Here is a 23,781-nt window from a genome sequence, read left to right as displayed (position 1 = left end):
GACTCTTGGAAAGCTGATCTTTGGAGATTTTAAGTCTATTTCCTTGTGTAATTATGTGGAAATTATTTTTTTTAATGCACATCTAAGTTTTCTGTGTATATCACAAAGACCACAGATAACAGAATGATGGCATTCAAAAAAAAAGAGTACTGGCCTCTAACTTTTCTCCTAAGAATCCTCTTTGTGTGATACCCAACCCATTTTTCACTGAACATAAGGAGTTACACACCTGTCACCCGTCTGCTGATCTCACGCAGTAAACTCAGTGTCAGTCGGTGTTAATCACTCAGTTGGCTCCAACTCTGAGACCCCGTGGACCCCTCCACCAGGCTCCTCTGTCCAGGGGATTCTCCAGGCAGGAACACTGGAGTGGGTTGCCATGCCCTCCTCCAGGGGACCTTCCGGACCCAAGGACCGAACCCGGGTCTCCTGCATCGCAGGCAGATTCCTACTGTCTGAGCCCCCAGGGACCACACAGGACATTTTTAAATGTCCAGGAAAGCGGAGCGACTTCAGGCAGACATGGAATGCACAACTGCTGCATTGTTTGGACCTGACTAGTTAATAAACGGACGTGCTGGAGATTCTTTCAGCTTGCTGGGGGGCCTGGAATATATTACTGAAATTAGGCGTTGTTGCTGTTCAGTCGCTCAGTCATGTCCAACTCTTTGCTGCCCCATAGACTGAAGCATGCCAGGCTTCCCTGTCCTTCACCATCTCCCAGAGTTTGCTCAAAAGGGCGCATGAATATAAACATTTTGGGAAGTTTGAAAGTAAGTAACAATCTTGACAAAAAATGTAAACAAAATCATAACTCATGAATATGCTATTTGCATTCTACTATATATTAGCTGCATGATAGGCTATAAAATAAGTTAAAAAGAGGCAGTTGTGAGGTGACAGTTGTCACATTAAAGTCCTTCTTACAAACCAGATTACCATACCTGTAAATTTTCATCATCCACAACTGATTGTCAGAGTGCTTAGGGAAAACAACCACGCTCAAAAATTCGACTATGAAGTCTATTGTATTTGTGTAGCCTAAAATAATTTTTAAATGGAAAAGAAATATTATTATGTAATCTGATGAAGATTACGCATGTCATTTTTAACAAAGTGAATCACAGTAAAGATAACACAGAGATAAATATTGCATGTCCATGGGTCATTTTTCAAAATGTGCTGAAAACAATTATTTAAGAAGACCAGCATGATTTTGCCTATTTGGCATTTCAAACTAAATTCTGGCCACCAAGGGCTCCACATTCCTTCAGCCAGTCTGGGATACTTTCTAGGATTTTAGAGGTAAAGTTTTGAAAAGCTTGATGGCCATAGGGATGGAACAAAACATTGATCTGCGACAAGTGGCAGCAAACCAAGTCTTGAGAAGAGCAAATGATTGGTGAGATGCTGCTGTCCACTGCAGACGATGGCACTGTACCAATTCAGGCAGTATAACTGGAAGAGGCTTTCTCCTGTTTGACTCATTTGAGCTCAACCAAGTCAGATGCCTAGAGTCTTCGCTAGAGCAATGCTTATTCCTGCCAAGGACTCAGACAGTCTTTTCTAGTGGTAACACTTCTGTCTTGTCCTAGGTGGACCTCTGGGCCAGGTGACAAGGAAAAGACTGAATCTTGAGGTTAAAATCATGCAATCAAACCTCCTAGAGGACACCACAGAGTGTGTGAAAATTAGAATTTTGAACAAGCAGACATAAACTAGTCAAGTTTGTTATTGCTCTCCAAGATAAGTATATAAACGGTTGGGCTTTATAAGCTGAGACTATATTATCTGATCTCAGATGATATTTGAAAGTAATAATGACAAAAAATGGCCTTTAATAGATCAGGATACAGAAAGAAGAAATGCTGAAAAGGTTAACATGGGTGGATAGCTGATATCTCTCCAGAGATATTTTAGGTTCTTTTTCTATTTGTCAAGAAGCCAGAAACTCACCCTGAGTTGTTCCAGGGGAAGAGAAAAACTTTAAACAAAAAAAGTTGTAGAAAATTATTGGCTACGTTTCTGCCTATCATGTGGTTATGAGTATTACAATACCTATATTGAGATTATATGTGCATAAATGTTTAAAAAAACACTGAAGATACACATAAAAGTCTAACCAGTAAGCAGTTTTTAACCAATAAATGCTCAAAATGTTAGCAATGACCTTGATCAGAAACATATCACTGATTAACACTGAGGAAATTTGAACATGACCAAACAGGAAGTAATTAAAAGGATATTACAAATCCTATTATATAAGTAAACGTCTGGAAATTTTGCACCAGCTAAAGTAGACCTTGGTAATCAGACTGAATACTCTGCAATGACAAGTAAATTACATAATGGCATTGTAATTATGTAATTGACTCTGCTTAGTATACGTGGAGTCAGCCTCATCAGGAAAAACCTAATTCTTATTCACTTTTTTGACTTTTTGTATTTGCTTTGCAAAGACAATCCTAAAACAGAATGCTTTACTGATTTTAACTTCTGCCTTTTTGACACTTACTTCTTTTATTTTCCAATTTGAAATGCAACCAGATGCTTCTGTGAAATAACTGAATTATGAAACAAAGCCAAAATGAGTTTCTCTAAATCTTCAGTCTATAGGCAATCCACAAGCAGTTACCCGCATGTGAAACCAGAAAAATAGGGATTGGTAAGCACTCTAAATTACAAAATATGTTTAAAATACTATGTAATTGAGGTCACAGTAAAAGACAAACTGTTTCTTTCTTTTAACGTCTGCCACTAAAAGTGGCTATAGAACCTTGAGGATTATTGTAACATAGCAATTTTTAAGAAAATTCCAAGTCCTTTGAATCCATGTGTAATGGCAGTGTTGTTTAAATCCTTCTAAAGAAATCTAAAAAATGTCAGCCAATGGTCATAGTCTCATTTTAGGGATAGCTGGGATGATATCATCTTCATCAGTCTTTATCATGTAAATTTGTATGTTTCAGAAGCCTACAAAATCCTACTGAGGTTCTATGTGCAGCCCTTCTTGAATGAGGAAACCTGTTCGCCCACCGTCGATTTTGGTTTGTGAGAACATGGCTGGATTTATGGCTGTACGAGACTCCGGCCTGTGGTCGAGATTCCGGGGCCCAAAGAAGGATGAGAGGAACTGTGGCCAATGGGCAACTCACTGCTGGGCAGGAAAGGACTGTCCTCTGCAGTCATGCTGGGAGACAGGCCTCCTCTGAAGCACCTGCTGAAACAGACCTGGCCAACAGAGCTTTCACTCACTTACGTCTATGACATTTCCGAAACCTTTTCTTTCTGGCCTCCTACCAACTTATCAGTGTGGAAAACTGAGGCAGCTCAGATCCAAGCGCAGACGTTCGAGCGTCGTTTTGCTTTCACGGTGCTCTGGGCCGGCGCTCTTCCAGACGAGCAGCCACAGCGCACACGCGGCTGCTGGGCACCTGACGCACCAAAAATGCTAACACAGTCTCGCTTTTCTAAAGTCAATACCAACATAAAAAATTTTAAATATTGTGTCAGCTTTTCATATTGATTATATATTAGAATATGATAATAGTCTGGGTATATTAAAATATATAGTTAATTTTATCAGTTTTTTTTAATGTGTCTAAGAGAAAAGTTAAAATTACATATATGATTTGTATCACTTATATTAGGCGGGACTTTTTCTAGACAATAACGTCTATAACAGTATTATTCCAATTTCTACCTTATTTATGTATTCATGGGACAAATGTGCTCTTATGGTTTGAGGAAAAAAACACTGGGATTCCAATTAGACTTTTTAAATGGGGGAAATAATTCAAGATTGTTCTTCTCTGTGGCAAAATAGTCTGGTTTATGCTAGGTATCTGAACTTATTTGAGAACAAAAATCAATAATGCGATATAGTAACTGTCAGTTCTAAAATGCAAAATGTAGTTTATTGTTTGCTGAAATTCCCTTGATTTTTTTGCTTTGTGACTATGTTGTGCAATAAATGAAACATTACAAAATAGTTCATCAAATTAAGGTTCTATCTGCGTTAGCCTACCATTATTTAGCTAAGTACTCTTTGAGAGAGATAACATATTCAATTTTAACAGGTAATATAAATGTGTATTGTTCTTTCAAAAATGTTAACTATGCTAACTTAAATAGCATCTCTGAAATCTCAGGCTGAATCATTTGGATGAAGTGACCGATTTTTGTAAAAGCTTGTTTTCCACTGAAATGACTATCTCATTACCAGGTCTTAATTTTTAACATTCAAATCAAAATCTAAAACTCCCTCTGATTTTGAGAGAATGCAATCTGCAGGTTAAAAAGACGAAATCACACTTACACCCTCACTCACCAGGGAGCGGGCGTGTGAGCTGGTACAAGAGGGCAAATTCTTAAACGCACATTGCCCTCCTGCATCTGCAGCACTCTTCACAGACATGCTCCCCACGCCCAACCCGCGCAGGCAGCCCCGAGGGCCGCGGTGACACAGGGCTGGGGGGACAGGGATGAGGGGTGGGGGGACAGGGATGAGGGCTGGGGGGACAAGGACGTGGGCTGGGGGGATACGAGGGCTGGAGGGTCAGGGACCAGGGCTGGGGGGTCAGGGATGAGGGGTGGGGGGACAGGGGCGAGGGGTGGGGGGACAGGGGCGAGGGGTGGGGGGACAGGGATGAGGGCTGGGGGGATACGAGGGCTGGGGGGTCAGGGACCAGGGCTGGGGGGACAGGGATGAGGGGTGGGGGGACAGGGACGAGGGGTGAAGGGATACGAGGACTGGGGGGTCAGGGACGAGGGCTGGGGGGTCAGGGACATGGGCTGGGAGGACAGCGTGTCTTCATCTGACTGTATGCCCCATTCCATTACGATTCCTTTCCCTTTCTTCTTCCCTTTTCCAAATATATGGGACATTTCCCATCTATCACCTAACCATGTACATAGACTTCACAGGAAGTCTCCTCGGGAAAGGACACAAGGAAATTGGCCTTTTAAAATGGAAATCTTAATGCTTAGGGAATAATAAGGCATTCTTAAAAGGTTAAAACTAGCGAGCCTCTTATAATACCTAAAATGGAAATTGAGAGAATAAAGAAGACAGTAAAGAAGATAAACAGTCTCTACTAGTTAATCAACATAAAACAAACAAACGTAAACACTCTTTCTTAGAAGCTCAGATGCTGTGCCTCAGGGGCCTTCTCCTCCATGTCAGTGACCCGTCAGGCCCTGATATCACAGAAGACGCAATCCTACTCGATTTTCCTCACGAGAACAGTAGTGAAGTAAGACCTGCACTTGGAAAGCAGGACATCTACAAGGTCTGACAGTCCCCAGAAACCAGAGGGTTAATTCAATCTTCTAACTTGATAGTTCTGAAGCAGCGCCAAAAGAATTGAAGATCTCTCTTTTTGACAAGGATTTTTATCGGATAGTCATTTTTGTTGTCCAAAATTTTGGCCTGAAAATATTTTTTTTTTAATTAAGGAAACCTACTAAAATATTCTACATAATTAAGTTGATAAAAATGTCCATTTAAGCTCAAACTAGAGATAAATCTGAGGTGTTTGGAACTTAACTGTGAGTTTTTATAAGGAAAAAGCATTTATATGAAAACCAAAGAAAAATATTTTTTAAAAAACCATGATGAAGTATTAGGTCTAATGTTACAGCTTCTCAAGAGTCTGATTTGAAATCAGTGTTTGTTTGTTTTTTTTCTTCGTTTCTGTTTATTAAAGTAAATGAAAAGTTGCATTGTCCTAAATTTCTCAACATGGAAACTTTCAAAACTACATTGTGAATTATGAGTGCTTCCATCCAAGCATGAGAAAAAAGTATACTAGCTTCCTAGAAATATCTTTAGCCCATAAGCAGTATATCTAAAGAGTCATCAATTGAAGGAAAAAAGAACTTTTATAAACAAAAATGTTTCCTTACTATGTGTGTGCATGCTTAGTCGTGTCCGACTCTTTGCGACCCCATGGACGGTAGCCCATCAGGCTCCTCTGTCCATGGGATTCTCCAGGCAAGAGTACTGGAGTGGGTTACCAATTCCTTCTCCAAGGGATCTTCCTGACCCAGGGACTGAACCTGAATCTCCTGCATTGCAGGCTGATTCTTTACCGCTGGGCCACTGGGGAAGCCCCTTCCTTACCGCAGTGGGTTCAGTAATGAATGATCTTACAATGGGATATCACTCTCACTCTATTCAGACATTCTGGCACCAGCCATTGGTATAGATTTTTTATAAATTTAGAACCTTGGTCAGTATAGAATTTATCCATAAAAATGTTCCTATCTTTAAAAGTGTACAAGCTCATGAATAAATTCAATTTTATTTGAAATGGCAAAGAGTCAGTCTTCATTAGCCTAAGTCCCAGTCTTTTCTTTTTTCCACTAAATTCTTTTTCCCACTCCTAAGCGCTGTCCATCATAAGGACTTCTTATTAGAGAGCAGGTGGAGGTGAGAATAAATCCCTTAGCATGAGTTTGTAAAACACTTTTTTCCAGCACTATAAAATGGCAGAACTTTGTGATGGAGCATTCCAGGTTATTAATAATATGGTTTATATAAATAAAGACAAGATAAAAAAGCATTCTCCACACAAGGTTTAGGGGCATATGGTTTCATAGCCCTTAAAATATGCTTGTTTCTTACTATTATAAGTGGTATATATGCAGTTTTTTTGCACATACAACTATAACCTAACCATCTTCTTGTAAACAGTTTTAGCATATTACTGAAGATATTGTAAATGTCATGGGAATACATCCTATAGCTCTACCTAGTATTAGCTGAGCAACAGTCCAAAGGAATTACCTTCTGAACAAATCCAAAGGGTGGAGGATGGCTAGGTTAACAAAACAAAAACAAAAACCTCAAATGTGCACTACTGGTCCCTGAAAACGTGTGTTTTTATATGTTGTGTTTACTTGCAATTTTAAATCTAATTCATCGGTATCTGATATCCATTACGTACCATAAGAGACACTAGTTTTTCATACAGCAGTCACATGCATTGAAGTTAGGATGACCACCCGATACATATGTATTTTTGCACCTCAGAAACAATCACACTACGGTGCACATCATGCTTCCACCTTCCTTGCTGAAGGACAAAACGCGCAAAGTGCCAGGGTTTGGCTGCCACACGGGAAGAAAGCCACTAGTCCTCCAGCGGGACCGCGTCACCCTGCTGAGCTCCGACCTCCAGGGCAGGGTCCTCCTCCCGTCCTCCCGCGGCTGCCGCGGCTCCAGCGGGCCCCTGCGTCTCCCACGCTGGGCGCCCCTCCGTCTCCGGGCCGGCCTCCTCCATCTCCAGGCCGGCCTCCTCCATCTCCTCCTCTGATGCCTGGGGCTCCACCCTGGGGGCCGCCACGGCGGCGTCTCCATCAGCACTGCCTTCCTCCTCCCCCACCTGCACCTCTGGCAGCTCCACTCCGGCGGCCCCCTCGGCTGCCCCCGGGGCCCCCTCGCCCCCCGAGACGCCCCCATCGCCAGCCTGAGGTGGAGACGGCTCCCGGCTGGCCCGGCCCTCCTGGACGCCGCTGTGGCTGCTGCTGGCGCTGCCGAGCCTGGAGGAGGCCACCACCGCCTTGACAGCCGCCTGCGGAGACAGAGAGGTCAGGGGTTACTGCACGAAAATCCCTACCCGGAGGATACCACCGGGCCTTAGACCAAAGGGTCAGGGGCTACTGCCACTGAAAATCCCAAATCAAAGCTTGATCTCAATTTTGCTTGTAGGGAGTGTTATTCTCTTACTTGGAGAAGGCAATGGCAACCCACTCCAATATTCTTGCCTGGAGAATCCCAGGGACAGAGGGGCCTAGTGGGCTGCCGTCCATGGGGTCGCACAGAGTCGGACACGATGGAAGTGACTTCACTTTCACTTTTCCCTTTCATGCACTGGAGAAGGAAATGGCAACCCACTCCAGTGCTCTTGCCTGGAGAATCCCAGGGACGGGGTAGCCTGGTGGGCTGCCATCTCTGGGGTCGCACAGAGTCGGACACGACTGCAGCAACTCAGCAGCATTCTCTTACTATTTAGTCTTGGAAAGTGTATGACTCCAAGATTGTCTAATGAACACTTGTTTGAAGAATGAACAGCAAAATCTGTTTAATCTCAGAGTAGTGTATTTAGTCATCTGGAGGAAAGCCTAAATCAACGCATATGCCCACCGACTGCCGATATTCAAGAACTTCAGTTGTGCTTCCCAGAGTATGGGACACGACTTCCAGGGATGTTAATAGGTACTAAAAAGATAAGAGAGTTCCATGGCCAAATTTGTTTGAGAAATTCTGGGTTAAGTCAAGGGTATTTAATCTAGGGTATTTCAAATTAATTTGATCATGGAACACTTCAGGTTTATTTAGCTTGTATCAGCCGATAAGTGACTGCTGAATACAACACTATTTCTGACCCCCAGCTGTCCCCTGAGATTCCCTATATGTTTGCTGCTGCTACTGCTAAGTCACTTCATTCGTGCCCGACTCTGTGCGACCCTATAGACAGCAGCCCATCAGGCTCCCCCGTCCCTGGGATTCTCCAGGCAAGAACCCTGGAGTGGGTTGCTATTTCCTTCTCCAATGCATGAAAGTGAAAAGTGAAAGTGAAGTTGCTCAGTCATGTCCTAAATACTATTATGTAAGAGAAAAACACTTCATCTCTGTTCCATATATGTTCTATTAAAAGGGATATAATTTGATGGATAACTTTCCTATCACTTGAATTATTTTAATTTTACCAAGTATACTTATTTGCCTATATTATAAAATATAGCTTTAAAAAACTGTTTCCCAATTTTAGCATATTCAGAAAAAAGACAACTTTCTTAATAAATAGTTTCCTGAACAACACTTTCAAGCAATTCAGCCTTAATTAAATGGGAAGCAATGACCATGTATTTACTTGGTGAGTGAATCTCCACATCCCACACGTTTCCCTTTATTGACAATGAACCCTGGGAACTCCCTGGCGGCCAGTGGTAGGAGTCAGTGCTTCACTAAAAGTCCCACAAGCCGCCCAGTGCCATTTCCTCCCCCAGAATTCCCCAAACAGAAAAATAAAACCCCACACTGAGTTCTTACAAGAGGAAAACAGAACTGTGGTTGGCTTTATACCATCACGGTTAGGATTTCAAATCAGCATTTTCCCAGATACCACAGGAGACGAGTAAGAGCATTAGATAAACAATGCGAATTATCTTTGATTCAAAAAGTGTGAGAGAAATCTTTTTTAAAAAATAAAACAAAATAAATGCCATCTAACCTTGAGCTTGCGCCGGGCATTGAATTCTTGTAGCTTCTTTTGAGCCGTATCCATGTGTACAAAATTGGCAGCTTTACCTGTGACCCACGGGTGCTGGAGAGCTTGAAAGGTAGTCAGCCTTTTCTTAGGATCCAACACAATTAATTTTCTGACCTGAAATGATAAAGAACCATCGACTCCTTAGGGAGATTTTCATGGTTACCTGAGGCTTGCCCCTCAGCTGTGAACTTCTAGGTCTTATTTAATTTTCTTGGCAGTACAGTAATATACATTATTATTCTGTCTCCTTGGTGGTGCACTAAATGTACATTAAACAACCTTTTTAAGTCCCCAGCGGTCACTGTGGGGATGGCTTCAGGCACCAGTAGCTGAGGAGTCTGGAAAGAGTGGTGTGTGCGAACCGAGAGCCCAAACTGGCACACAGATACCCACAGATCAGAGAAACAAGGCTTGCCTTGCCTGTGAACTGCAAGAACTTTGAGTGGGAGCCAGCATCTGGATAATTCTAGATTGCAACTTCACATCACTTAGGGTTCAGAAGGTAAACTACACCTCAGGTGAGACGGATGATTCACGCCGCCGTCATTGCTTCTGTGGGGACTGACGGGCAAACAGAAGGGGGCGGGGTCACAGCCTTTATGATTACACCGTGATCCTCTCAATAGTGCTCTCTCAGCCCTCGAGAATAGGTTCAGTTCAGTCACTCGGTCGTGTCCGACTCTTTTCAACCCCACGGACTGCAGCATTCCAGGCCTCCCTGTCCATTACCAACTCCCAGAGTTTACTCAAACTCATGTCCATTGAGTCGGTGATGCCATCCAACCATCTCGTCCTGCCTTCAATCTTTGCCAGCATCAGGGTCTTTTCAAATGAGTCAGCTCTTTGCATCAGGTGGCCAAAGTATTGGAGTTTCAGCTTCAGCATCAGTCCTTCAAATTAACACTCAGGACTGATTTCCTTTAGGATGGACTGGTTGGATCTCTTTGCTTTCCAAGGGACTTCAAGAGTCTTCTCCAACACCACAGTTCAAAAGCATCAATTCTTTGGGGCTCAGCTTTCTTTATAGTCCAACTCTCACATCTATACATGACTACTGGGAAAACCATAGCCTTGACTAGATGGACCTTTGCTGGCAAAGTAATGCCTCTGCTTTTTAATATGCTGTCTAGGTTGGTCATAGCTTTTCTTCCAAGGAGCAAGCGTCTTAATTGCAGTCACCATCTGTAGTGATTTTGGAGGCCCCCAAAATAAATTCTGACACTGTTTCCCCATCTATTTGCCATGAAGTGATAGGACCTGATGCCATGATCTTCGTTTTTGAATGAGGAGCTTTAAGGCAACTTTTTCACTCTCCTCTTTCACTTTCATCAACAGCCTCTTTAGTTCTTCTTCACTTTCTGCCAAAAGGGTGGTGTCATCTGCATATCTGAGGTTATTGATATTTCTCCCGGCAATCTTGATTCCAGCTTGTGTTTCTTCCAGCCCAGCGTTTCTCCTGATGTACTCTGCATAGAAGTTAAATAAGCAGGGTGACAATATACAGCCTTGATGTACTCTTTTTCCTATTTTTAATCAGTCTGTTGTTCCATGTCTAGTTCTAACTGTTGCTTCCTGACCCGCATAGAGATTTCTCAAGAGGTGGGTCAGGTGGTCTGGTATTCCTATCTATTTCAGAATTTTCCACAGTTTATTGTGATCCACACAGTTAAAGGCTTTGGCATAGTCAATAAAACAGAAATAGATGCATTTCTGGAACTTTCTTGCTTTTTTGATGATCCAGCGGATGTTGGCAATTTGATCTTCCCATCAGGACGCTTTCATAAGCCTCTTATCCCTGGAAGGAATATGCCAAGAGCTGGGGTAAAAGCCTACTTAGAATCAAAGAAAAGGTGTCAGTGGTTTGGGGATATGGTTTATTTAAAAGGACTGAATTCAAATGAATCGTAGCCCATTCTGGGAGGTTTACTCCGATGGTGAGCATGAGCAGACAATGAATTGCCAGGAAGTTCAACAACCAAAATAACCCCCAGCCCTGGGCTCAGAGAAGTGACCTGGGATGAGGCAGAGATTACCTGAAGCCAGGAAGTGCACTTAAGTCCTAACTTGCTCAAAGTCTCTACTTCTGTGACCTCAAAGACCCACATGTGTCTCACCTCAGACACCCACCCGCCCCTACTGAGTGACTATGGACACCCTCCTGGGCCCTCTTCTTACACAACCTAATTTCCACCCTAATTTCCTTGTAAACACTTTTCTTACAGGCATGCAACATTTTTAAAAAATTTATGTAATACTATCCATATCTTATCAATTAGTAAATTTAGCTGCAATTCATGAATGAGGGATGGAAGGAAGCTCAAAGATTTAGTGATTCATGTAACGTAAAACCTCATGTAACTGGTGGGGGCTATACGATGGCACCTCACTCCAGTACTCTTGCCTGGAAAATCCCATGGATGGAGGAGCCTGGTGGGCTGCAGTCCATGGGGTCGCTACGAGTCGGACACGACTGAGTGACTTCACTTTCACTTTTCACTTTCATGCATTGGAGAAAGAAATGGCAACCCACTCCAGTGTTCTTGCCTGGAGAATCCTAGGGATGGGGGAGCCTGGTGGGCTGCTGTCTAAGGGGTCACACAGAGTTGGACATGACTGAAGCAACTTAGCAGCAGCAACAGGATACTTATACTAGGGTTTGTCTTGTCTTAGAATTTGTCCTGTGGCTACAACACCACAGTACCTTCAAGGTAGACAAGCTTTCTGAGTTTCAGTCTGCCGGTGTGTAAAATGAGGGACTCTGGATGACTTAAGGCATAACATCTTTTATAATTCTAAAAATCCAAAAACTGAACACAGGCTAACAAAATTAGGAAGCTAGTCAAATGAAGAATGAATATCTGGTTCTCCTTTCACTTTCTGTTTTGTAGCATTTGCAAAGAAATGTATGTGGGGTAGAGACACTGCATTTGAAAACGGTAGAGTCTTGAGACTTTAGGTGGAGGGAGCTGAAGAATAACTAAGAAGAAGAATGCACAGCAGTAACAGCTTTGATGGTGGTCAGAGCTCTCATCTGTTGGATACATACACTAATAATTTCATGTAAGTGATACCTAACCCTTAAAACATCCTTGACAATTAGACACTTCATGCTCCTTTTCTAACCTTCTGTTTCTTCTTCCCTATCATCACCATTCTCTTCTGCTTGAAAATACTAAGAATTTATGGAAAGCCAATTAGCACCAAAACTTTATATATGTCATCATCCATCTTTACATTTGGAGGCACTGAGGCACTGAGTTTTTAAGAAAGTTGTTGAAGATCAGAGAGACTCGGTGATCTCGTCAGGATTCAGACCCAAAGACGCGCCCTCATCCTACAGCTCCACTTACAGGCCAGCTCCCCATGCCCCATGACAGAACAGCCGCAGGTTTTGCTAATAAGTGTTTCACTTAGGGGCTCAAAGATTCCTTTAGTTCTGAAGTTATGTAAATGTTTTAACCACCAGGAGGTATAGCTGAATGAAGGAACATCACAGCTAACCCTCATCCATTTAACCTTTTATCAGAGATAAGAAGAAACAGAAGGGGGCTAACTAATGGGATTATTATTGAGTTCGTTGGTGATGGTTACTTAGTATCATCCCTTAATTCTTCCAAAGACCTAGAGACAGGTACCAGTACTATCCAGAGAAGAAAATCGAAGCACAGAGAGGTCAGGTTAGCACAAGGTCAAACCTGCAACTATTAGAAACGGGGGGGGGGGGGGGGGGGGGGCCGGGCGGGGCGGGGTACTTGAACCCAGGCATGTCCGACTTTTAAGAATTCTTGATCCGTTTCCCGACCGATGGTTTCATTCAACGAACATTTACTGAGCCTGCACTTCACATCCACATGGCACTAAGATCTGGGCCCACCTGCTTCATCCTCTCCCAGAACCTGAACCTCATTAAGGAATACCTCTGAGCACAGCATACGGGACTGATGCTTATCGTGAAAAAGGAAGCCCAGGGCGGAGGATCAGGCCGCAGAAAGAACGAACCAACTGTGAGCAGAACTGCGTGCCCCGCGAAGACCAGGTCTCCTCGACAAGGTCACGGCGGCCAGGGCTCGGTGACGAGTCACCTGTGATGCCCTGTGACCCCTGGAGAGGCGAGGGGGTTCACGAGGGAGGGGATCTGTGTGCCGCACGGCAGAGAACACACAACACTGTGAAGCCATTATCCTTCGATTAAAACACAATAAAAAAGATCAGCTATCGTGTAAAGAGCTGTGTGTGTGTGTGTATGGAGAGGAAGGAGGACGACGGAGGGGCATCACAGGGCGGACGGAGGAGCAGCGGGCAGACGCGGAGTCTCGCTGCCGGGACTGGGGTCCATGTGCGGAGGACAGCGGTGTGTGTGTGTGTCTGTGTGTGTGTCTGTCTGTGTGTGTGTCTGTGTGTATGTCTGTGTGTGTCTGTATGTGTGTGTGTCTGTATGTCTGTGTGTGTGTGTGTCTGTCTGTGTGTGTCTGTGTCTCTGTGTGTGTGTGTCTCTGTGTGTTTGTGTCTGTGTGTCTCTGTGTGTGTCTCTGGGTGTCTGTGTGTCTCTGTATGTGTGTCTGTGTCTCTGTGTGTCTGTGTGTGTGTGTCTGTGTGTGTGTGTCTGTGTGTCTCTGTGTGTCTGTGTGTCTGTGTCTCTGTGTGTCTGTGCATCTCTGTGTGTGTATGTGTCTGTGTGTCTCTCTGTGTGTGTCTGTGTGTGTGTGTCTGTGTGTGTCTGTGTGTCTCTGTGTCTCTGTGTGTCTGTGCATCTCTGTGTGTGTGTATGTGTCTGTGTGTCTCTGTATGTGTGTCTGTGTGTGTGTGTGTCTGTGTGTGTCTCTGTGTGTCTGTATGTGTGTCTGTGTGTCTGTGTGTCTCTGTGTGTCTGTTTATGTGTCTCTGTGTGTGTCTGTGTCTGTGGCTGTGTGTGTCTGTGTGTTTCTGTGTATGTGAGTCTCTGTGCGTGTGTCTGTGTGTCTCTGTGTCTACCTCTGTGTGTGTGTGTCTGTGTGTCTGTCTCTGTGTGTCTGTGTGTCTGTCTCTGTGTGTCTGTGTGTGTGTGGTGGAGAGGAAGGAGCAGGGAGGATGAAGGGGCAGCACAGACCACCCAGAGTCATGCCGCCAGGACGGGGGTCCGCGCACCGTGGAGCAGAGGGGACCCCATCTCGATGGAGCGGACAGATGGGCGGACACACAGACGCTCAGCAGAGGGGGCGCGAGGGGGAGGTGGCGATATCTTCGCATCGCACACGCACACGCTGCCTCTCTTCAGACCGTGCTGGAAAGGTCATGACCTTAGGAAACCTGTTTTCCCAGCACACAGATGGTAAGATGAGAAAAGTTTTAGCCCTGGAGAAGGGGTCCGGAAATCTGGATCCTTCCTTTCGAGCAATGCCTTTCTGCTGGGAAGCTGTGCGTCACTTCTCTGCGCTTGAGCAAACTCATCCTTAAAATTCAAGGAAGATTAAATGAGTCCTGAGATCCTTGGAGATCTAAACTTCTATGATTCAGAAGTCAATTTTTCATCATCTCTGTGTGGTTTCTCTCTAGAACAGGGTTCCCCAGTCTCTGGGCTGTGGACTAGTACTTCCTATCTTAGCAGCAGTATTCAATTAGAAATAAAGTACAAAATAAATGTGATCTGCTTAAATCATTCTGAAACTAGCCTCCCTACCCCCAGTCCATGGAAAAATTGTCTTCTATAAAGTTGGTCCCTGGTGCCAAAAAGATTGAGGATGACAGCTCTAAAGAATTGATGGTAAAAGCTTCAATGGCACCTCAGTATCTTCTTTATTTTAGAACCGGTGGGCCAGCACCCCAGAGGATAGGCCAGCGCCCCACCTGTCCTGAATGCAAATAAACTCCAGTATTACCAGAGGTGAGAAGTCAGTGAAACAAACAAAAAACCGAACAAAACGCACAATGTGACTCATGTATGGTAGTCATGCGGGATAGGACTTGTGTTACCATCAGGATATTTTAATAAGTTTGAACATTTGAAGAAATAATGTTGCTTTATTCAAAGCATAACTAATCTAAGTGACAGCAAGCCATTTAAAAAATAATTCATCTGTGTATATTATGTTTGGAGTCACCCAGCACAGCTGTCTTCTTAGCTTCATAGCTTACAGGTTCTGTTCTAGATGATAAAAACTCATTAATTAACAAGCAGTAATTTGTAATTTGTGATAATTCAGCTAGAGATGAATCAAACATATCTTTTTTTCATTATCTATAAGGAAAATTAGTATGCATTGTTTTCTTAAAAATACTATATAATTAAAAGAAATAAGCTACTAAGAGGGATTAATTTTCTAAATGGCACTGCCCATTAATTAGCTAAAAAAATGAATGTAAGGGATTTTATTTCATTTTGTTTCAGTCACACTTACCAAATCCTTGGCATTCAGAGATACTTCATCCCACCAGGGGGAGATAAAGTAATATTCACAATTCAGAATTCTCCTGAACATGAATTGATCGCCTCTCTCATCATAGAATGGTTCAAATCCACAAAGTCTAGGACAAAAGATACAAGATAAAATGTATCTTGTAAAATGTACCTTTAAAAGCCTAAGTGTATGTCACCAATTTTTTGCAGAAATTCAATATTGTCCTTTTTCACAGCTTCCTGTGATGAATGTACGTCTGCTAAGCTTAAGTGTGTAACTGCCTTGTTATAATTCATTTATGATTATATAAATATACAATCATGTCTTCAGGGTAGTAAAAATAGATTAAAAAAATCAATGTAAGATTTCTACAAAAAGTTATAATCATATTAATAATTATGATACAAAGCAACAATAATATTACAATAGCTAACACTATTACAAGCATTATGCTATAGTGCTATTTCCACGTGTTTTTTTCCACCAGGAATTGAGAGAGCAGATTGGAGTTCCAATTTATCATAAAATGGAAAAGTTAGGATTTTGAGAATAAAAAGGTTAAAAGGTGCAAAGAAAAGTTGTTAGTCGTTTTTGTTCAGTCCTTTTCACTGAATTCTTCCACAGAGAAGAAAAAAGTACTGGGTTTCCATCCCACTCCAGTTTGGGTCTCAGAGTGAACACAGACAGGAGCCTACACCAGCGCTGGGAACGGCCTTCTGAACTGACTGCAGCGGGCAACGCAGCCCAGAGGACCGTCGCCAGGCACACGAGCCTCACTTCTGCACATCGCAAAGACATCTCACTATGATCATCGTCACCTTCCAGCACGGTCACATAAAAATGTGAGAGGAAAGAAACAGAACCACCCTTCACATAAAAAAGAGAGACAGGCAAAGTGAGCTGCTGGTGGGACCACCAAGCCTCTAATGCTTACAGGTCAGGGGAGGTTCTAAAGGAACTGTAAAAAAAAAAAAAAAAAAAGTCCTTGCCAGGGCGTGTGTTTCACGTGACAAAGAATGAAGGAAAAAGAATGAACACAGTAAGAAACATTTCCCCAAGTCCTTCCACCAAGCTGACCCGGCTGCTGCAGAGCGTGAAACAGTCCACAGCGGATCCGGGCGCAGCAGGTGTTTAAGAGGAAGCCGTTTCTCCTGCTCTTTGGCTCAGGGACCATCCTGCTCGACGGTCCTGGTTTCTTTCAAATACTGCAGAGCCAGCCGGGTAAAGCCGAGGCTCAGGAGCACCGAGGCCGGGCTGGGCGCCCCCCGGCCCGTGCACTGCGGAGCCCCCGGGCAGAGGCAGCTTCAGCAGAGGAGGGCACACGGCACACCCCGCAAGGTGGCCTCCTCCATCAGACACGACCACCCACTGGGGGACCCCCAAGGAAGACGAGGCTCCAGCAGAGAAGGGGGCACACGGCCACACTGCGCCTGCAGCCCAGCCTCCTGCAGACAGACACGGCCGCTGCGGGGCCCCAGAGAGACGGGGCTCCAGCAAAGGGAACAGGGAGGCGGGCACACGGCCACACCGCGCCCGGCGGCCTCGTCCATCAGAGGCGGCCGCTGCCCGCGGGTCCAGGGAAAGCCGCCAACCGTCCAGGCTTAGCTGAGGAACCTCGCACGTTCCGTCTTCCGGAATTTAGAGGGGAAACTGACAGCGGTGCAAGTGGGGCACTCAGACGCCTTCCTGCCATCCTGGACACGGCGGCAACCCTGTGGCCGAGACGCGGCAAGCAGGTGAGGGCATTAGCCTGGAGGGTGGGGCCGGGAGGCGCAGACGCGCGGCCGCCGGCGAGCGCTCGGGGCGCAGGGAGGAGCCCGGCGCTGCGGGGCGGGCGGCGCAGGAGCCGCGAGGCCGAGGCGGCGTGTGAGCAGGGCGCTCGAGCCACGCGGCAGGACGCAGCGCTGAAAGCTGCAGGCGAGAGTGAATCTCCGGTGTTATCTGATTCTGACCTGAAAACCACAGTAGTTGCTTCTGTCTATAGGGGTAAAGGGCTTAGGTTTAGAAGGTAGAAGGAGCAGAATCCTTCTGAAAAACAACAGAACGGCCTTCATGTCCAAGCCACTCTCATCCTTAGAAATAGCACGGTCATAGCACAAAACAGCCGGGTAGAACTCTTAATAATAATAAAGGAGGTACATAAACCCAGCGGCACAATCCATTGTAGAGAATGTTCCAATGAGCCTTGCCTAGTAGACTTCATCCATCATTAGTGGACTGCAGATTAAATAAAAAGTCCCTAGGCTCAGGGGCTGGCAGAAGTCGGACCAGGACTAAAGGATATTGGCGTGAGCAGCACTGTTAGCTGCTACCACTTACTCAGCCAGCAACTTTCAACTAATGGGCTTAAGTGAACTATGGGAAAGAAACCTGATAGAGTTTTAAATTATTTTCAGGGTTATAATAAGATGCTTCTCCAATAGTCACATTTTTTTCTCTTCACTTTCCCATGTTAGTGACATGGGAGTGTTCTTCATTCCATATTTCAGGTTTCCAGGGCAAATGTTATTAAATTTCCTACCTCAATCTCTCTGAGTTATCACATATCCTTAATTCTTCAACCCCTTTCATCACATTTCAGTAGGAAACTCTACTTGGGTGGGCACGTTTCCATTTTAGGGGCAAACAGGAAGCAGTATTTGTAGTTCAGTTTTGCAATGAACATCACTAAGCATAATATGTCACGCACACAGTTCAGGAGCAACCTTCTTCCACAGCACAACAGTGGTCTTAAATGTAAGCTGAAGGAATTCTATGATGTGACCTTATGAATTCATTACTAATGAATTAAGCAATAAGTGTGGAAAACAAATTACCTGAAAGTTTGCACTTTCATGAGAAAAAACATGGTTCCCTAGCTCTCTATATTCTTTTCAAGCTTTACTACATCCTGGAAACGCAGGGAAGTGATCACTGAAAATATCTTTTGACATTACATAATAGCAGATGACTGTTTTATGGTGTGCTTGTTAAACCTTTTTATGGTTGCTACTGACCAACAAATAAACAGGCGAACTCAAGAGTTTGCTAACATGCTTGGAAGTCTACCCTGGTTGCCCTCTTCCTAGCCCATATTACCTAGACACTGCACTTTCTAAGATCACTATTAAATTAGCCAAACCGAACCTCTTCCTACTATGGACTGAACTGTGTTCTCCCCGATCAGGATGGTAAGGCCCTGAGCCCTGTGTAATGGCATCTGGAGATGAGGGCTCTGGCAGTTAAGAGAGTTCGATGAGGCCACAAGGATGAGACCTCGTGCTATGATCAGTGCAGTGTGCTCACAGGTGTATACAGGGAGAAGGCGGCTGTCTGCAACCAGGAAGATGGCTCTTGGCAGGATCTGAACTACCAGCGCCTTTGGCCTCCAGACTCCAGGGCTCCACGTTTGTAGTGCTGTAGCACCCAGCCTCTGTGGTTTGTTATAGAAGCCTGAGCTGCCTAATTCACTTTCTTTCACACCCTTCAAAATCTCTTTACAGATTTGAATAATACAGGTTCCAACAATTAACTTGGGCTTCCCAGGTGGTGCAGTAGTAAAGAATCCACCTGTCAATGCAGGAGATGCAAGAGATGTGGGTTCGATCCCTGGGTTGGGAAGATCCCCTGGAGAAGGAAAGGGCAACTTCACTCCAGTATTCTTTCCTGGAGAACCCCACAGACAGAGGAGCCTGGTGGGCTACAGTCCATGGGGTCACAAGGAGTCGGACACAGCAGAGTGCACAGGACACACGCACCACAATTGACTCTGCAGCGCCCTCTAGCGGACGGCCAAATCCACTTGTTTTGATATAAGTGGTCCACTGGAGAAGGGAATGGCAAGCCACTGCAGTATTCTTGCCTTGAGAACCCCATGAACACTATGAAAAGGCAAAATGATAGGATACAGACAGAGGAATTCTCCAGGTCATTAGGTGCCCAATATGCTACTGGGGATCAGTGGAGAAATAACTCCAGAGAGAATGAAGGGATGGAGCCAAAGCAAAAACAATACCCAGCTGTGGATGTGACTGGTGATAGAAACAAGGTCCAATGCTATAAAGAGCAATATTGCATAGGAACCTGGAATGTCAGGTCCATGAATCAAGGCAAATTGGAAGTGGTCAGACAGGAGATGGCAAGGGTGAACGTCGACATTCTAGGAATCAGCAAACTAAAAAGGACTGGAATGGGTGAATTTACCTCAGATGACCATTATATCTACTACTGCGGGCAAGAATCCCTCAGAAGAAATGGAGTAGCCATCATGGTCAACAAAAGAGTCCGTAATGCAGTACCCGCATGCAATCTCAAAAACGACAGAATGATCTCTGTTCGTCTCCAAGGCAAACCATTCAACATCACAGTTATCCAAGTCTTATGCCCCAACCAATAACACTGAAGAAGCTGAAGTTGAATGGTTTTATGAAGACCTACAAGACCTTTTAGAACTAACACCCAAAAAAGATGTCCTTTTCATTATAGGGGACTGGAATGCAAAAGTAGGAAGTCAAGAAACACTTAGAGTAACAGGCAAATTTGGCCTTGGAATGCAGAATGAAGCAAGGCAAAGACTAATAGAATTTTGCCAAGAAAATGCACTAGTCATAGCAAACACCCTCTTCCAACAACACAAGAGAAGACTCTACACATGGACATCACCAGATGGTCAACACCAAAATCAGATTGATTATATTCTTTGCAGCCAAAGATGGAGAAGCTCTATACAGTCAAAGAAAACAAGACCAGGAGCTGACTGTGGCTCAGATCATGAACTCCTTATTACCAAATTCAGACTGAAATTGAAGAAAGCAGGGAAAACCGCTAGACCATTCAGGTATGACCTAAATCAAATCCCTTATGATTATACAGTGGAAGTGAGAAATAGATTTAAGGGCCTAGATCTGATAGATAGAGTGCCTGATGAACTATGGAATGAGGTTCGTGACACTGTACAGGAGACAGGGATCAAGACCATCCCCATGGAAAAGAAATGCAAAAAAGCAAAATGGCTGTCAGGAGGGCCTTACAAATAGCTGTGAAAAGAAGAGAGGTGAAAAGCAAAGGAGAAAAGGAAAGATATAAGCATCTGAATGCAGAGTTCCAAAGAATGGCAAGAAGAGATAAGAAAGCCTTCTTCAGCAATCAATGCAAAGAAATAGAGGAAAACAACAGAATGGGAAAGACTAGAGATCTCTTCAAGAAAATTACAGATACCAAGGGAACATTTCATGCAAAGATGGGCTCGATAAAGGACAGAAATGTTATGGACCTAACAGAAGCAGAAGATATTAAGAAGAGGTGGCAAGAATACATGGAAGAACTGTACAAAAAAAATCTTCACGACCCGGATAATCATGATGATGTGATCACTCATCTAGAGCCAGACATCTTGGAATGTGAAGTCAATTGGGTCTTAGAAAGCATCACTATGAACAAAGCTAGTGGAGGTGATGGAATTCCAATTGAACTATTTCAAATCCTGGAAGATGATGCTGTGAAAGTGTTGCACTCAACATGCCAGCACATTTGGAAAACTCAGCAGTGTCCACAGGACTGGAAAAGGTCCGTTTTCATTCCAATTCCAAAGAAAGGCAATGCCAAAGAATGCTCAAACTACCACACAATTGCACTCATCTCACACGCTAGCAAAGTAATGCTCAAAATTCTCCAAGCCAGGCTTCAGCAATACATGAACTGTGAACTCCCTGATGTTCAAGCTGGTTTTAGAAAAGGAAGAGGAACCAGAGATCAAATTGCCAACATCTGCCGGATCATGGAAAAGCAAGAGATTTCCAGAAAAACATCTATTTCTGCTTTATTGACAATGCAAAGCCTTTGACTCTGTGGATCACAATAAACTGTGGAAAATTCTGAAAGAGATGGGAATACCAGACCACCTGACCTGCCTCCTGAGAAATCTGTATGCAGGCCAGGAAGCAACAGTTAGAATGGACATGGAACAACAGACTTGTTCCAAATAGGAAAAGGAGTACGTCAAGGCTGTATATTGTCACCCTGCTTATTTAACTCATATGCAGAGTACATCATGAGAAACGCTGGACTGGAAGAAACACAAGCTGGAATCAAGATTGCCGGGAGAAATATCAATAACCTCAGATATGCAGATGACACCACCCTGATGGCAGAAAGTGAAGAGGAACTAAAAAGCCTCTTGATGAAAGTGAAAGAGGAGAGTGAAAAAGTTGGCTTAAAGCTCAACATTCAGAAAACGAAGATCATAGCATCTGGTCCCATCACTTCGTGGCAAATAGATGGGGAAACAGTGTCAGACTTTATTTTTTTGGGCTCCAAAATCACTGCAGATGGTGACTGCAGCCATGAAATTAAAAGACACTTACTCCTTGGAAGAAAAGTTATGACCGACCTAGATAGCATATTCAAAAGCAGAGACATTACTTTGCTGACTAAGGTCCGTCTAGTCAAGGCTATGGTTTTTCCTGTGGTCATATATGGAGTTGGACTGTGAAGAAGGCTGAGTGCTGAAGAATTGATGCTTTTGAACTGTGGTGTTGGAGAAGACTCTTGAGAGTCCCTTGGACTGCAAGGAGATCCAACCAGTCCATTCTGAAGGAGATCAACCCTGGGATTTCTTCGGAAGGAATGATGCTAAAGCTGAAGCTCCAGTACTTTGGCCACCTCATGGGAAGAGTTGACTCATTGGAAAAGACTCTGATGCTGGGAGGGATTGGGGGCAGAAGGAGAAGGGGACGACCGAGGATGAGATGGTTGGATGGCATCACGGACTCGATGGACATGAGTCTGAGTGAACTCCGGGAGTTGGTGATGTAAAGGGAGGCCTGGTGTGCTGCGATTCATGGGGTCACAAAGAGTTGGACACAACTCCGCGACTGAACTGAAACTGAACTTGGAGCTCAGTGAGGTTTGCTTTTGCAGCTGTTCCACAGGCAACCTTCCTCGACAGACACTCTCCTATCACTCTCGACTATTTCCTTCATATTTGTCTGCAATTCCATCATCTCTTTGGCAGACTGAAACTCGTTGTTTATTGGTAGACAGGAGCTTAGAAATGGAGCTGGAGATACCAGAGAGTGAAAGATAACACCCTCCCCCCTCAGAAGTTTTCTCTGAGTTCTGGGTATTATACTAAACGTCCTTTGCCGGGAGCCAGGGTGAGGAACTCAGCCTATGGCAAAGGTCATGAGGAAGGAGGCTTCGGCATACTCAAAGGCATGATCAAGCCTCAGGAAACCCCTGTTCCCGAGCATCTACCCCCAAAACCAGAGTCTACCTACTTTACTGTTTCATGCTCTCACCTATACCTCTGACTTTACGGGGGGCTGACCCCCATTTCCTCTCTCGGGGAAAGAGTTAGCTTACAGCTCCAAGTCAATAAAAATTCCTGGGCGTGACAAGAGTGTTTCAACTTAAGAACTCCTCTGAAGGTTATCTAGCCTGCCTGTACAGGTTTATGTGATTGTTTACAGCCTCCCAATCATGAGAGGTACATGAGATGCTTTAGACTTTCTAAAGGCAGATTCTTTTGGGAAGTTGGAAATTGTCAGTATAGTGGGTTGGTTAGGAATTATATTGGTGAAGGGTTTTTCATTTGTTGTGCCAATAATTGCTGCTAATTCCCTGCCCTGGGTGTGACAAGGGTGTCTCAGGTCAAACCTCTCTGCAGGCAGACTAGCTTGTGTGACAGGATTATCCATACTCAGCACATGATTGTTTACTACCTCTTAACCATAAACAGCACAGAGAGCTTGGAGTATTTTGAAAGTCTTCATTAGTATAGGGCTTTTCTCATTGTTGAGTCAATGATTGCCACCAGGCCTCCATATCCTTAGGCACCTGGGAATATATTAATCAATGTATTTGGAATATAGAAAAGGAACTATAGTAGTTTTTGATGTTAGCAATACTAGACTTTTTGAGTTAATGAATTTTCTCTTTTGTAATAGATCACTGTACTTTGTTATAAATCACTGTGTCCTTGCTATGCAAAAATGTAACTTTATCACTATCTTAAGACTAAATAGATCTTAAGCGGAACATTGGTAAAGGGTTTTCATTTGTTGGGCTGATGTTTTGCTGCTAAATCTCCATATTCCCTGCCCTTATAATGAATATAACTAGCATATAGGATAAATAAGTATTAACCTTTA

The 23,781-nt window shown here is 44.0% G+C and overlaps 1 protein-coding gene across 2 annotated transcripts in view; it reads right to left on the bottom strand.

The window, feature by feature from the left end:
• Window positions 1–6,989: 6,989 nt before the first annotated feature.
• CAMK4 (calcium/calmodulin dependent protein kinase IV) overlaps window positions 6,990–23,781 on the bottom strand; it is a 274,481-nt gene continuing 257,689 nt past the window's right edge. For both annotated transcript variants that reach the window (XM_027970560.3, XM_060416621.1), the window contains 3 exons: window positions 15,653–15,779; window positions 9,240–9,392; window positions 6,990–7,577 (listed from right to left, as the gene is read on the bottom strand). In XM_027970560.3, coding sequence (XP_027826361.1) covers window positions 7,137–7,577; window positions 9,240–9,392; window positions 15,653–15,779 — 721 coding nt within the window. In that variant the 3' untranslated portion in view covers window positions 6,990–7,136. The remainder of the gene's footprint in view (window positions 7,578–9,239; window positions 9,393–15,652; window positions 15,780–23,781) is intronic.

The sequence above is a fragment of the Ovis aries genome, chromosome 5, assembly GCF_016772045.2.
Source record: "Ovis aries strain OAR_USU_Benz2616 breed Rambouillet chromosome 5, ARS-UI_Ramb_v3.0, whole genome shotgun sequence".
NCBI lineage: Eukaryota > Metazoa > Chordata > Mammalia > Artiodactyla > Bovidae > Ovis > Ovis aries.
Note: the sequence above shows the minus strand (reverse complement) of the source record. Positions and strands in the feature narration are given on the sequence as shown.